At 39.4% G+C, this 16790-nt stretch overlaps 1 protein-coding gene across 2 annotated transcripts in view; it reads left to right on the top strand.

The window, feature by feature from the left end:
• LOC105105273 (neutral ceramidase) overlaps nucleotides 1-16790 on the top strand; it is an 82046-nt gene that overhangs the window by 16925 nt on the left and 48331 nt on the right. Inside the window, exons 2-6 of one of the 2 annotated variants that reach the window (XM_031461318.2) lie at nucleotides 3662-3778; nucleotides 7081-7212; nucleotides 9890-10098; nucleotides 11515-11664; nucleotides 15726-15902. In XM_031461318.2, coding sequence (XP_031317178.2) covers nucleotides 7086-7212; nucleotides 9890-10098; nucleotides 11515-11664; nucleotides 15726-15902 — 663 coding nt within the window. In that variant the 5' untranslated portion in view covers nucleotides 3662-3778; nucleotides 7081-7085. Of the gene's footprint in view, nucleotides 1-3592; nucleotides 3779-7080; nucleotides 7213-9889; nucleotides 10099-11514; nucleotides 11665-15725; nucleotides 15903-16790 lie in introns of those variants that run through there. The other variant, XM_031461319.2, reaches the window with a different exon arrangement.

The raw sequence follows: 16790 nt of genomic DNA, 5'->3' as shown, positions 1-16790 counted from the left end.
AACACTTGTTATTTGTTTTCTTTTTGATAATAGCTGTTTTGACAGGTGCGAAGTGATGGCTTATTGTTTTGACTTGCATTTCCCTGATGATCAGTGATGTTTAGTATTTTTTTTTCATGTGCCTGTTGGTCGTCTGTATGTCTTCCTTGGAAAAATGTCTATTCAGATCCTCTGCCCATTTTTTAATCATGTTGTTTGTTTTATTGAAGTTGAGTTGTATGAGTTCTTTGTATACTTTTTGATATTTACTCCTTGTTGGATATATCGCTTGCAAGTATCTTCTCACATTCAGAAGGTGGCCTTTTTGTTTTGTTGATAGTTTCCTTCACTGTGCAAGAACATTTTAGTGTGATATAGTTCCATTTGTTTCTTTTTACTTTTACTTCCCTTGCCTGAGGGGACATATCCAAAAAAATATTAAGAAGATGTCAAAGAGAGTACCGCCTATGTATTCTTTTAGAAATATTATGGTTTCAGGTCTTATGTTTAAGTCTTCAATCCATTTTGATTTTTTTTTGTATGTGCATGATGTGAGAGAGTGGTCCAGTTTGATTCTTTTGCATGTAGCTGTCCAGTTTTCCCAGCTCCATTTGTTGAAGAGGCTGTCTATTTCCATTTGTGTATTCTTGCCTCTTTTGTCGTAGATTAATTGCCCGTGTAGGTATGGGTTCATTTCTGGGCTCTCTATCCTGTTCTGTTGATCTGCGTGTCTGTTTTTGTGCCAGTACTGTACTGTTTTGATTACTGTAGCTATGTGGTATAGTGTGAAATATGGGATCATGATACCTCCAGCTTTGTTCTTCTTTCTCAATATTGTTTTGGCTATTCTGGGTCTTTTACATACTTCCCTATAAATTATAGAATTATTTGTTCTAGTTTTGTGGAAAATGCCATTGGTATCTTGATAGGAATTGTGTCAAATCTGCAGATTGCCTTGGGCAGTATGGACCCTACCGCCCAAGGCAAGGACATTTAAACTATGTTAATTCTTCCCATCCATGAATACAGCACATCTTTCCATCTGTTTATGTCATCTTCAGTTTCTCTCATCAGTGTCTTACAGTTTTCCAAGTACAAGTCTCTTACCTCCTTAGTTTGACTTACTTCTAGGTATTTTATTCTTGGTGATGCATTTGTGAATGGGATTGTTTTCTTTATTACTCCTGATATTTTCTTGTTAGTGTATAGAGAGGCAACAGATTTATGTATATCACTTCTGTATCCTGCATCTTCACTGAATTTATTGATGAGCTCTAGTAGTTTTTTGATAACATCTTTTGGATTTTCTATGTATAGTGTCCTGTCATCTGCAAAGAGTAACAGTTTTATTTCTTCCTTTCCAATTTGGATTTCCTTTATTTCTTTTTCTGTCTGATTGATGTGACTAGGACTTCAACTGCTATGTTGAATAAAAGTGTGAGTGTGGGCATCCTTGTCTTGACTTGATCTTAGAGGACGCTTTCAACTTTTCACCATTGAATATGATGTTATTTGTCAGCTTATCATACATGGCCTTTAGCATGTTGAGGAATGTTCCTCTATACTCACTTTATTGAGAAACTTTTTTTTAATCATATTGTATGTTGAATTTTGTCCGAAGCTGTTTCTGCATCTCTTGAGATGATAATACGATTTTTATCCTTCAATTAGTTAATGTGGTGCATCACCCTGATTTTATGGGTATGGAACTATCTTTGTATCCCTGGGATAAATCCCACTTGAACATGGTGCACAATGCTCTTAAAGCATTGTTGAATTTGGGTTGCTCATATTTGGGGGAGGATTTTTTACATCCATATTCATCAGTGATACTGGCCTGAAACTTTCTTTTTCTTAATGTCTTTGTCTGGTTTTAGTATCCGGGTGATGCTGGCTTCACAGAATGAATTTGAAAAGTGGACTATTTTTTGTAATAGTTTGGAAAGGATAGGTGTTGTCTCGTCTGCAAATGTTTAGTTGAATTCATCCGTGAAGCCATCTGGTCCTGGACTTTTGTTTGTTGGGAATTGTGTTATTACTGATTCAGTTTCATTACTGGTCTGTTCATATTTTCCATTTCTTCTTGGTTCAGTTTTGGGAGATGGTGCTTTTCTAGGCATTTGTCCATTTCTTCTAGGTTGTCCATTTTATTGGTGTATAATAGTTCATAGTACTCTCTTATGATCCTTTGTATTTCTGTGGTACCAGTTGTTACTTCTCCTTTTTCATTTCTGGTTTTATTTATCTGGGCCCTTTCTCTTTTTTGGTCTGCTTCTTTCTCTGTTTCTCATGGGCCATTGCTTAACTTCATGCTGTTATACAGTATATATTCTTCGAGATGAGGGAAAACATGTTATTTTCCCCATTACAAAAATGCTATATGGCTATTACAGAAAATGCCAAGAATCAAAAAGATGAAAACAAAATTCACCCATAATCTTATCACCAGATAATTGCTTCTTAACATTTTTTTCTGCGCTTTCTTACAGTCTTTATGATCACACACATATAAATAATGTTTACTTTACAAAACATTATGATCCCATTTTTGTAAACTTAAAACAACATTTAGTAATTTTTTGCCATTAAATTATTTCCTTTAATATAGTTTTTATTGAAGTATAGTCAGTTACAGTGTGTCAATTTCTGGTGTACAGCGTAATGTTTCAGTCATATATATACATATATATTACTTTTCATATTCTTTTTCTTTATAGGTTACTATAAGATACTGGATATAGTTCCCTGTGCTATACAGAAGAAACTTGTATATCTATTTTATATACAGTAGTTAGTATCTACAAATCTTGAACTCCCAATTTATTCTTTCCCACTCTTCTTCCCCCTAGCGCCCAGTAACCATAAGTTTGTTTTCTATGTCTGTGAGTCTATTTCTGTTTTGTAAATGAGTTCATTAGTGTCTTTTCTTTTTTTTAGATTCTCCAAGTGAATGATATCACTCTTAGCATGTGAATGATATCATATGGTATTTTTCTTTCTCTCTTTGGCTTATTGCCCTTAGAATGATGATCTCCAGGTCCATCCATGTTGCTGCAAATGGCATTATTTTATTCTTTTTTGTGGCTGAGTAGTATTCCATTGTATAAATATATGACAGCTTCTTTATCCAGTCATCTGTTGATGGACATTTAGATTGTTTCCATGTCTTGGTTACCCTTCAATATAGTTTTGAATGGATGCACACATTCTCTTCCTGCTATATATTCATTATTCACATTCTTCATCTAAAGCTTTGCATTCTTTTTGTCCATGAGAATGTAAAAATTAAAATCACTTTTCTGTTCTGAAATTGTTATAAACATTGCCCTAGGGGACCCACAGCCCACGCTAATGTCCAGCATACATTATCACTCCCTCTTGATTGCTGACTGAGTGACCAAGTGGTAAGTAAAGCAGGTGCTCTTTTTTTGTGATCCAGGTTGTAGACATCGCACAGAACTTGACGTGCTGAGAGGGCTGTGTTAAGATCTGAAGTGACCTTCAGCCCAGCAGGCCTACTGCAACTTCTACCTCACTATCAGGCAGTCACAGGAGAGAGTTTGCTAATAAGCCATTTGTTATCAATACCCTTTAATCTCAATCCATGTACTGAGCCCACAGAGGTACGCTAATGAGAACTTGAACTCTTCTGGACATGACTGTGAAAATCTTTCCTCAGTAGATTTCAGAAAGCACTGAAAAGTCTCAGCCAAGCAACCTTCCAGGGGAAGGAGAACAGAATTCTGGGCTGTTATTTGCTTTCCTGGGACACGGAAACTCTTTTGAGTGGTTGAATCAGGTAAGAATGCTTGTATTTTCTTGGAGAGGGAGGGAGGGTTCTTGAATCATTCTATTGTGTCAGAAATCTTGATGAAATCTCGTTTTCTTAGCTTTGGAAACCCATTTTGCCAAAATACTACTTTTTACTGTCACAGTCTTGACAAATAGGGACCTCAGAGTGACAAAGATGTGGCAAGTGGCTTGCTATTGTGTCATTAGAGCCCCATCATGGACCTTGCAGGATTACACTAGAGTAAGTGGGAACTATTCGGAAATGTATGATCCTTTAAAATGTTATTGGTTCAGCTCTCCAAGATGTATTTGCCTTCTGAAGGGAGATAAAGTCTTTGCTTTCATATTCAAATTCAGATTTTAATCACTTATGAGTAATAGTGCTAATGGGTTCAAAAATAACGGTAATTTGTTGGTGGTAATTCTGACAGCTAAATAGAGTGGTGAAATGCATGAGGTACATTATTAAAATCCAAGTAAGACATGGAAACTAATGTTAAATCAAGTGCCATTGTTGACATGTGCAAAAGGCCAGTGGTGGCAATCAGTTCACAGCAAAACTAACAGAAAAAATATATATATATATACACACCCACACAAACATATATATCTCATATTATGTCTATTTGTAACACAGGCTCTTACCAAGTGGCCACATTTACATATGTGCGTGTCACGCTCTGGAGTTGAGAGGTCCAGCCAAACAGTTTAAATTGCCTTCTCTGTGCAGAAGCTATCTCAGCTAGTAGGAAGGCTCATAGAAACCAAAGCTTTGAGCAAGAACTAGGTATACGAGGTTTGAAATTTGCAATGGAAAGAACAGCTAATGAGTAGTAAACCTCTTTGAATCATCCAGAATTCAGAAGCATATCTTAGATATGCTTTCAGACTCAGAGCTAACAGTGAAAGTTGGGATCAAGACACAGAACTAATTTGTTTTGCTCTAAATTTGAAGTTGTCCCTGATGGTGGTGGTGAAGGTGATCATGGTGGTGATAAATGGTTGAGGAAAGCCTACACATAACTAGGAAATTTGAGAAGAGGTTCCAGGCTCTTTGTCTATTCCCAGTTCAGCCCTGCCTCTGAAGTGTTTGCTAGGAGATTGACTTTTAACCTTTAGTCCAGGGTTTGCAAAATAAAATTATTACAAAGACCAGGTAGCAACTTACATAAGGCCCACTGGGTAGAGACAGTGGCAGGTTAGAGAAGGCATGCCCCATCTAAAGCCACTAAGGTTTTTTTGTTTGTTTTTGGTTTTATATATATATATATATTTTTTACTATATACAAACATTTGTTGTTATAGATAGACATTTAACATATATTGTTAAACAATCAGTACATAAACATTTATATCATATGATCTGATTTTGTAAAAGAAAATTTTATATTACATATGCATGGAAAGAGGTTTAGAAGAACACTGTTTTAGGTGGGTTCCTCTGGTTGCAGGGAATGGAAACTTCCTCAGGTTAATATAATAATGGTGGCCCATCATGAACAGACACATAAAGGTAGGGGATCTAGGAATCTCAATCACACAGGCAGCCTTCATGTTAAACCAGAAGAAACTATACTACCAGTGATTACTGCATAAACGGCAAGAGTCAAGCTTTATGGAGATGGAAATTAGACAGCCACTCACAAGATTGTCCTATTTTGAGAATAAATGTATCCCTTCTCAAGATCTTCACCATTATGAAGTTTTTTTTTTCTCTCTGAGCGTCTATTGTCTTAAAGTGATTAGGTTTTACAAACCTCTTGGCACATGGGGATGCTGGCTCAGTGTTGCCATATTTTATGAAATATTTTGAAATGTATTCTTGATTTGTAAATGTAGACTCTATTTTTACACATAAACTGTAAGTTCTGTCTTTTATCTTGTTGACTAAGTCAAAATGAAACAAAAAATCGGGCCATACCAAACACATCTGTTTGTTGCCACTTCACAACTCTTGGAGATGGCAGCATCTTAGCCACATTTTACCCATTTGAGAGGCAAGTCTTCGGATTCCAGTTCCATCTTATTACTTAAGCTTCCTTAAGGTTAAGAAGATGGACTCTGAAGTTCCCACCTCTGATTCCAGTAATTCTTTAGTATTTGTCTGTCGTAAACTCTCTTAAAGGACAGGGAGCAGCACGGAGTCTTTGCTGTTTTGGAACCTAATGCTAAATGCTAACATTCTAAACACTTATTACATTCCATGGAACAAATAAATTATTCTTGTGTCATCTCATCTTATTTTTATAAAACTTACAAGATAGATACTTAAAATTATCACCATCATATCCTTATTTACAGATGGGGAAACTGAGGCTCAGTGTTAAGGATGATTTCCCAAGGTCATCAGTAAGTGGCAGAAATGAGATTTGAACCTCTGGCACCAAATGTCAGAATCCAGTTTCCAACCATCATATTATACTATCTCCTGCTCTAATATGTGGATTTTTAGCTTCTAAAGTCCCTCTAAGTGATGATGAATTCTACTGCTAATGTATCTTAAGGAATCTATAAGGACATTTTCTGCTTTTGTAGAATGCAATGGCATGCCAGTCCCCTTTTCTATGCTATTTCCTATTCTATTCAGGTAGTAATTGGAAGTTAGAACATGAAGGGTTTTTTTCCCCTGTTTTTTTTTGGGGGGGGGGGAGGTAATATGATTGATTGATTGATTTAATGGAGGTGATGGGGATTGAACCCAGAACCTTGTGCATGCTAAGCACGCACTCTACCACTGAGCTATACCCTCCACACCCCGCTTAGGATATGAAGTTTAAAGGCCAAAGTTACGTTTTTCACCTCCACATGGGCAAGATAATTTTACTTATTCCATGGCCACAGAGTATAGCCCTAACCCCAGTCAGCTTTCTCACAAGTACAAGCAGTGTGGGTACATCAGTTATCCCTGCTGAAAGAAGTGCTCCAACCTGGACCCATGCACAGAGAGCATCATTGCTATAAATGAAAGCAGTACGATATATCTGAAGAATACAAATAGATTTTAGCTTAGTCGCCAAGGCCGAAAGATGGGTGCCGGCTTCCAGGATGAGTACCGTGCTGAGAAGGAATTGACAACGCCATCTGAGCTCATCAAAGATGCTGTAATTGATTGGTGTTGTCCTCTGCAGACTTGGGATGTGGAACCAGCGCCAAGTGCTCTGCACTCACCATCCCTGGTGTGGTCTGTTCAGATGAAAGAGCCCGGACATCTTAGCCTTGGACGGCTTGATGCATACGTATTTTAGTTGGCGACCTCTGTCTGTTTTTTTCCTCTTCCATATTTCTTCATCCATCTCTGCTTTTTCTCAGGAGAAATGGCCAAACGCACCTTTTCCATGTTAGAGGCATTCCTGGTTTTCCTCCTTGTGATGATGACTGGGATCACAGTGGCCCTTCTCACCCTCTTGTTTATCACCAGTGGGACCGTTGAAAATCACAAAGGTAAAAGTGTCATGGGTTTTTTTGGATGCTACTCCTAGCCTGGAAATTTCTTGATTAAGGCAAGAAACAGTGTCAGCTGATAATGGTGATAACAGGGCAGTTCACTGTGCACTTAAGCAGCCTGGGATGGTCATCTACCCTTTACATTGATTGCCCTTTCTGCACTGATAGCAGTTTTTATCAAGTTTACCTTTGCCCTCAAATAGCCAGTTGACAGGCATTCTGACACGCACTTATTTGTCTCACTTTTCTACTGATCTAAGCACAGTTCAGGATTCTTCAAGGCCCAGTTATGTGAGCTTTTTCCCTCAGCCTCTTCTTTTTCTCTTTGCCTCCTTTCTGGCATCATTTTCTCTGAGGGCAAAAAGAAAATGAAAGACTCAGCGAGTGTCAATTAGTTTGTAAAAAGCTTTAGAGAAGGGGGCTTTGAACTCACATCGTATGAGGAACAATGAAGTTCCATAAATGAGGGGGTGGGGAGGTGGACCAGGCTTGGGGCGGGAATGATTCTGGTGATGGGGTGTCTGTCCACAGCCCCTCCTGAGTGCCAGCTGCTTGTTGTCCTGATGTCACATGGACTCAACTCTCCTGAGTTTTCAAGGGAAACTGGAAATTGGGGGAGGGTTCTAGACATCTTTTAATTCATTTTTTAATGATAGTTTTCAAAAACTAAAGGTCTATCTAGGCTACACTTAACAGGCAATATTGGGTTCATGGGTCTTTGATGGGGCCTCTACTTTGATGACAGGTTATATACCTGATAAACAAGTAGGGAGGCCAGGTGGCGATTGAATGCTTCCACCAAAGTAAAGGCAGGGCTGACCTCAGGCCCAGTGGAGAAGGAGGTGGCATTTTTCACCTCAGTTTTCTCTTTTGTGGCCTCTTCTCTTTTCCAATATATTCTCTACCTGTCCTCATGCTTTGAATTCCCGGCAAACTCAGAGGAACAGAAATCCTCTTTCCTGGGAGTGGGCCAAGTGGATTTTTGCCCATTAGAAATGAAAGAACCCATAGGATTTACTTAGTTTTAGCTCTTAAAATTAGAAAATCAAGAGCCTTAGACTGAGGGACGTTATTAATAATTATAGTAACTATTCTCATAGTTGAATTCTCTGTTAATTGAAAAGTTACTTCGTGTTAAGCATTATAATAAGTTCTACATAAATTTCTCATTTAATTCTCACAAAACTCCCATAAAGGGAGATGCTAGTCTTAGTATCGTTTTATAGATGTGGAAACTGAGACGCTGAGATTAGAGAGAATCCCCTTGACTACGGGATTAGATCTGGCTTTGGGTGGTGCTACATTCCTGTGTTGATATCAATGAGGCAATAGCAAAGGTGCCTATTTCCTTCCTCGCAATACTGATGTCTCTTGGAAAATGTGATTGGGGATGAGAAAACATGGATTCTAACTATACTAAGGATGTGGATGAAAGAGCACCAGATTCCGAGTTGAAGGGTCCGGGTTGGGCACTTGACTCATCATACGTTCTGCATGAATTCTTGGTTAAGTCATTTCTCTGGGTTTCAGTTTTCTTATACATAAAATGGAAGAGATTGGACTATGTGATTTCTAAGTTTTCTTGAGCTCCCAAATTCTAGGATCCCAGAAGGAGTTTACTATTTATCTCTTGCCTGAGTACATTCTGACACTAATGCATTGTGACACCCACATTTGTTGCCTTGGCCACCCCTGGCTATTGTCTAGGGTGGAAACAAACAAACAAATACAATGTATATGTAAGATGTCTAAATATGTAAATAAAGTCAAAGCTATATGCCAGTCATTGTTCTAAATTTTGAATATGTATTAACATATTTATTGTTCAAACCAGCCTATTAAGTAGGGTATTACATCTTCATGGTATACATGAGAAAAATTGGGGTAAAGTAGGGTAAGTCATTTGTTCAGCTAGTAAAGTCAGGTGGAGTCAGTTTTCAGACACAGACTGTTTCTGATACCTGCCCTCTTAGTTTCTATGCCATTCTGCCTCCCTTGACACTCGTGTGTGTGTCTGTGAGATATTAATATGAAATATATATGTTACACAAACCTATGTATATACGGTGATATGATAATAATTAAAATAAGGTGGAACTATGTTAACAAGTGTACAGTGATCTAGGTTGCATGGAGAATAAATTTTTTCAGGAGGTTGAAGAGGATCAGAGAAGGATAGAGACAGCTGGGGCAGCATCCTGGAGAGGCGAGGTGGAGCTGGATCTGGGTGTGATGGGAATGAACCAGCTCTGATGGAGATTGATCGGGGGACCAGAAAGGAGTAAGGTCTCTGGATGGAGAGATTGGTAGGAGCAAATCCCCAGAGGCTGGACTTTGTAGACTGTGTGCCAGGAACCTGGCACCTGATTCGTCTGGCTGGAATAGAAGTACAGGGTAAGTGAGTGAAGGGTGATGGGTTTGACGAGGAATGGCTTGTGAGAAGTCGAAGGACATTTGACAGAGACCTTGACTGTGGGGCTGAACATCTCCAGTCCAAGATAAAGATCCTCCTCAGAATTATGATACAAAATAAGTTCCTGAGATGTTTCTCATCATATATCTTAAATAAAAGTGAATATTCTTCCTTAGGAACCTGAATCTGTGTGTTGTAATTGATGCCAACAAATCAGTGGGCGGAGATGTTATTTCTACAACACTCCTATTCTGTATTTAGATTCAGGCTTGCTGACCACTCAGAGCTCTCCGGCCACCGAGGGCTCCATGGCCCCTCAAGGCTCAACAACCCTCGCCCAGGGCCCCACACCCACTCTGGTGTCTCCAACCCCCAGCACCCCAGAGCCGACTCTGTTTCAGAACTTCAGCGGCTACCACATTGGCGTTGGACGAGCTGACTGCACAGGACAAGTAGCAGATATCAATTTGGTAGGTAAATTACGAGATCCTCAAGGACACTGTGAAACAAGTAACTTTATTATTTATTTTTTGCACCCTGCATTTATTCCTAATTATTATGTCATAATCTTTCTGACTGAATTCACTGCCTTCTAACATTATGAATATCATACTATAAGGAAAAGGAGAACTTTTATTTAACCACAACTCCCTTGTAACATCATTTGGCCATTTTTTTTTATGAGTGGAAGTGGCAGAGGGCACAAATCAAAATACTACAAGGGATAGGCATGTACCATAAATAACTGAGACAGACCCGTGTAAGGTATTAAATGTCTAGTAAATCCTCAGTTTGGGGGGCAATAGAAAGTGACGGGGACTAAAGTGCAACTGGAAAGTTGCATGGCTTTAGCTGATTGTTACCATATAAGAGTGTGGACCTAGGGCTGCCCTAACTCCGTTTTTTCAAGACAAGCAAGAAAATTTTTGGATTGAAGATCTGAGGATTTAAATCTCTCAGCTGGAAAATGTAAGCCACTTCAGTTAAACCTGGAAACCTAGTATGGTCCAACACTGTATTAGCCAAGTAAAACTCTCCTGTGGGTCAGGTGTGACCTACTGGCCGCTGGCTTCAACTTCTTGGCTCTGATGGTTGACATATCCATTTCTATCAGCCCTTCCCTAGGAAATCAGAGCTTGAGGTTGCCTGATGGCATTTTTCTCCCTCCTACCAAGTAGTCTTTAGTTTCTAGGAATTATTCCCTGTTGTCTGTTCTGAAAAGTGACTCTGGGATGTAAACCTTAAATGAAGATTCACGTGAAGGGTAAGGCAGGCAGGAGAGGGACCACTCTGAAGGCCTGCGTGTGGCTCGTATAGGTGGGCTGTAGGTATAGTGATCTGACTTGGCTGAGGGAGAGACAACGTAGTAAAAGCCAGGGTGAGACACCCTTAATAAGGATTAGTTAGTCATAAAGAAACTATTTGCTTCATAAAAAAAAAAGTCACACACCAAATGAGTCAGGGGAGCTCCAGTCTGCTGGGTATTCCTGGGAATGTGGGATGATGGCAGGGGAAGTATTTGCTTCTGCAGTCCCTCAGATAAGCAGGAGAAAAGGTTTTCTTTCAAAGAACAAAAAAGCCCTGATAGGTCTCCAGTAGAGTAACAGAATTCCTGAGACACCAGTTCCTTCCTTGCCCATGGGCCAGTGGATAGCTTCTGCCAACCTGAGCATTGCTTTGCCTTTATATTTTTCTACACAGAAGAGTTAAGCCTGTTTTGTGATGTTGGCTTTATTCTTTATTTATACTGCCTCATTTGGAGCCACAGTGTTATGTGGATTGTTTTCTTGGCCTTTCCTAAGTGGTTTACTGTTGTATGTCTGTGCCTGGTTGTATAATAGCAGGGGAGTGAGAAGGAGTGGCTATGATTCTCTCTTCCTCTTTAGATGGGCTACAGCAAGACTGGCCAGACTGCACAGGGCCTCCTCACGAGGTTGTACAGTCGTGCGTTCGTCATGGCGGAACCCGATGGGTCCAATCGAGTGGTGTTTGTCAGCATTGACATAGGCATGGTGTCACAGCGACTCAGACTGGAGGTAAGTGACTAAGGTCAGAGAGAAGGACATGATTTAAAGAAAAGCCTGCAGGTGAATTTGACAGTAAGGTCTCCTGATTTCTCATCCAGTGAGTTTCTAGTGCCCTCAATGTTGTAAGTTCTTGACAATCTAGCAGATAATCGAATGAGGAGAGTGATCCTCATTATTCCAGTCTGTGTCATCTTGGTCAAAACTTGCTTTCCACTCTACTGATGGCACATCATCATTACTAATGCTAATATTTTTTGTAAACTTATCATGTTCCAGGTGACCTTCACTTACATTCTCTCATTTAATCTTCCTCATTAGAAGGCTGAGAGGCCAATTAATCATTAACCCTTCCCTCAGGTTTTTAGACAACTGAGAATAGATTTAAGGAATCAGATGAGAATTAAAATACAACTCTGACATGAGGTCGGCCATAAGTTGCTGAAGTTGGGTGGAAGGCAAATGGAGGTTTCATTTTACTATTCTGATTGTTTTTGTATGTGTTTGAAATTTTCCATAATAAGACTTAAAAAGATTATGGTGTTAGCTCTCTTCATCTCTAAACTGTATTGTAGAAAATTCAGGCTCTTCTATGAGTTTCCACCAATTTAGACCGTGTTACCCACCTGTGGGGGAAATTGAGCTTAGCAGGAAGGTGCATGGGAGGTCTTGGGCAGGTAGCCCGTAAGATGCAGAGGAGGGCAGGGAGAGAGAGAAACAGGCCTCCCTTTCAGTGAGTAACTTGAAAGAAAGAGCAGAGATTTTCTCCCATTTAGTAGGTTGTCTTTTCATTTCTGTCAATGGAAATATTTGCAAATGATACAGTTCATAAGAGGTTAATATCCAACTTATGTAAACAGCTCATAAAACTCAACATCAGAAAAACACAAACAATCCAACTAAATGGGCAGAAGAGCTGAATGTTTGGCATTTTGCCAAAGAGGACATGCAGATGGCCAACAGGCACATGAAAAGATGCTCAACAGTGCTAATTATCAGGGAATGCAAATCAAAACCACAATGAGGTATCACCTCATACCTGTAGAATGGCTATCATCAAACAGAACACAAATAACAAACGTTGTTGAGGATGTGGAGAAAAGGGAACCCTCATATACTGTTTATATTAATAAATTAGTGCAGCCACTGTGGAAAATAGTATAAAAGCTTCTCAAAAAGCTAAAAATAGAACTGCCATATGACCCAGCAATTCCACTCTCGGGTATATATACAAACCAAACCAAATCAAACCACTAATTCCAGCTCTTTCTATGTCCTGTTCCCAAGAGTATCAGCAATAGGAAATGGTATGCAAATTGAAGACAAAGAAGTGAGTTGTAGACATGAATGTGACTTCTTTGCCTTAAGTTAAAGTACCCCTCCTTTCATGAAGTAGGAAACATGCTGCTTATAATGGCCATTTACAGGCACTGTTACTAGATGACTGAGTTTTTAAACTTTTTCTTTTTTCCCCAGAAGTCCCACATGTCTGACTCCTGTCAGAGATTATAGTTTAGGATTTCTGTAGTCTTTTTCTTTTAAAATTCAAGCTAACATTACAGTTCTTTAGGAATAAAAATGGGTGGAGTTAGGGGAGCTTTAAAGTTTATTGGTAGTTCTTTCTTTTCCACTACTTTCTTGTCTTGGTTACAGAACTGTAAGAACATCGGCTTTTGATTTTAATTACGCTCTCATGATGTCCCTTCATTAATCATTTCCTCTTCTCCTTACAGATACTTCTTCATGAAGCAACAGTAGTAGTTACTGTGTGAAAGAGTATGTAAGAGTGATGAAGAGTTGGTACGGGAATTAGGATTAAACAGAAGGAACATGGATACTTACTAGGATGGAGAAGGCAGGCAGTAACGTTGGCCTAGTTATATCATACTTGCTTTCCACATTTGCCTGGTATCACATGATTGCTTATGTGGATGTGGTAACCTAGCAGTGTTTGGGGCTTGGAGAGGTTAAAGAGGCAAGATGGTTTGTAAGATCTTCCTGATTCAGTGGCCACATGATGAGAATGAGGGTGGTGTAGCTCTTCACCTAAAATAGAAGAGGTTGAATGGATGTGTTTAAGTATGTTAAGTATATAACACATCAGTTGCTGCTGCTCCCTTGTGGGCCATTGGTGTGCTGAAACCGGCTTGTACCAGCTCATGACAGCTGATGGTTAATTACTCAGGAACTTTGTGAGCTGGTGGTTAAACTTTTGGTAGCTTGAAATTCACTATGGTGGGGAGTATTTACACTACAGAAATTAGCAAACAATACAAATGAGGGCTTTTTCTTTCTTCAGAGAGGCAGTTTATCAGCATACCCCACATGGTTGACAGCACTGCTAATCAGAAAAGGCACTATTTTTTTGCCAAGCCCAAATTTGGATTCAGAATCCTTCTCAACACACTGATTTTGACAATAACCACCAATTAGTAGGACTGAGTGCGTGAGAGAGCAGTATTTTCCATCTCTGCCATAAATGAGCTTTCATCATTGTCCCTGGTGTTGGGTGATCGTATCTTACATTGAGGAAGGTTGCTCTGGGTTTGACATTTTTGCTGGATCATTTTAATAATTTTTTACATTAAAAAGTCAAAACATCTTTCTCAAAGAAACTACAATAATACCAAACTTCAGATTTCAGCTGATTAAAGCAGAAATAGAAATAGGTACTCAGCACTAACATAATATTTTAAGTCAGTTATATTTCAATAAAAAAGACATTTGAGCCAAAAAAAGAGATACTCAACAATATCACTAATTTTCTCTCTGTTGTTTTCTTGATGTGTGTGAGCCACACAAAGAAGCTATTCATTCATTTGGATGTTCATTGATTTTGTAATCCAATGAACATTTACCGGGTCTTTTTGTACTAGGGATCTATTGCTGTACAAGTCATCCAGAAAACTCAGTGGCTTAAAGCAATCATAATCATGTGTTATTGCTTAGGATTTTGGTGGATAAGGAATCCTAGAATGGCTGCATTGGGTGATTCTGACTTACATTAGAATAGAAGTCACATATCATCACTTCTGTATCATGAGGTTGAACTAAGAGGTGGGCTGGGCTGCACTTGTTAGAAGGCTTCACTGAGGCTGAGGGATCCACCTCAGTGGTTGCTCACCACATGGCTAGCAAGTTAGTGCTGACAAGATGGTTCCTTTCCTCATGGGCCACTCCACAGGGTTGCTGGGTGTTCTCAGGTCACAGCAGGATAGTGGGTGGCTTCCCCCAGACCAATAAGTGTGAATGTCTGTGTCTGGGAACATTGAGTTCTTCATTTTGGGAAGTGAGGCAGTAGAGTAAAGAGGCCTTTGCACTGTCTGTTCGCTGCTCCCAGGATACTTCCCATCCTCACCCGACTCAGGTGTTGCACGACCAGCTCATCATTTAAACCTCTGATGAGAGAAAACATCTTTGGAGAGAGCTTTCCCCACTAACACCTATCTCTCTTTTTCTTTATTCAGCAATAGTTTTCTTCATAGTATTTTTCACTATATGATATAATATTACATGATATGATATATGACATAATGATATGATATATGATATAATATGATATATAACAATATAATATTATGTATTTATTTATCTTTCTCACTAGAACAAAAACTTCCTCAGGGTAGGGACCTCATATATTCCTAGTGCTCAAACAGTGTCTGGACGATGAGTAGGTGAGAATATTGGTTCTATTGTCGGAAAGACTTGGATCTAGATTCTGACTCTGATATTTATTAGATCAGTGGGCAGATTATTTAACTTCTGTACACATCTCAACTAAAAGATTAAAAATACCTACCTCTTGGTGTTGTTATAAAGATTTTTAAATGACATAGTGTGTGCAATATTTAGCACTGTGCTTGCATACAGCATGAATCTAGAAAATGCTGATTGCCATATTGTTGATGTTGTGGCTGAGGGGATAAATGCAAGCATAGAGTGAGGGGCCACTTGTCAGGGATGTCGTGGATGTGAACCAGTGATTAGGCTCATCAGACTTTTTTCTTATTCCAGGGTCCTATGTTACCCCTCTTCTTAGTTCTGTTTTGTTTTTATTTTTTTCCGTCTTAAAGGTCCTGAACAGACTGCAGAGTAAATATGGCTCCCTGTACCGAAGGGACAACGTTATCCTGAGTGGCACTCACACACACTCAGCTCCTGCAGGCTATTTCCAGTACACTGTATTTGTAATTGCCAGTGAAGGATTTAGCAATCGCACTTTTGAGTACATGGTCACTGGTATCGTGAAGGTAGGTGAAAATCCCCAGGGGGAGCTGTTCTGTAGCATTGCTTACAGTGCTTCAGCAGTGGTTTGGTGTCAGAGTCCCTGTAGGATCTCGGTCTGAGCACAGTCTTAGAACCTCCTCCCTTTCTCCTTCCTGACTCCCTTGGAGCTTCTGGCCCTTAGCTGTGGGCTGTTAGGCCTGAGACACTGATTGATTTGGAGACGCAGGGGTCTACGGCAGAAAGCCTCATGCAATCACCTAAAGAGAAAAAAAGCATTTTGCATGTGACCTGTATAAATTACAGGGCCCCACATGGTCTGCTGTCTGTGCAAAGTCACATGAAAAGAAACCCATCAAAGAACTGAAAGTAATTACAAATAATTCCAAGCCTTCTTTGAATTTCCTAAAAAGCATAAAAGGGGATCCAAATTATACCACACACCCTCGTTTTTCAAGTCCTCTATAACAGCCCTAGACAGACGTGGGTCTCTGAACTGACACCCTCAAAGTCTTCTCCCATCCCTGGTTTGGGTAGCTTATATCCTGTCTCTCCTGTCTTCCAGGTAATTTTCTTGCAGAGAATTCTTGCTATTTTTTTTTTCTTTTTCATTCCTTTGTATCTCAGGTTGAGTTCCTCTCTACTTTTCCTCATAAAGTCACTGCCTTCCCTCCCCACCTACCTCTCATCCAGGGATTCAACTGGCAAAGGCAGAAATGTCTTTACAACAATGTTTTTCAACCTGTGAAAAGCCATCTATGACTGGCTTTGTGAAATCAACTTCATGGCCTGCAATAAGCTTTAAAAAGAAAGGAAACCTCTAAAGTAAAATAGATTGAAACGTATCATAGTGCAGGACACGTGGGGTGTAGTTTTTTGGTGAACTTTTGTTTTAGGACGCACATACTGACGGG

This window comes from Camelus dromedarius, chromosome 8, assembly GCF_036321535.1.
Source record: "Camelus dromedarius isolate mCamDro1 chromosome 8, mCamDro1.pat, whole genome shotgun sequence".
NCBI classification, from domain to species: Eukaryota; Metazoa; Chordata; class Mammalia; order Artiodactyla; family Camelidae; genus Camelus; species Camelus dromedarius.
This window is presented reverse-complemented; position numbering and strand designations above follow the sequence as displayed.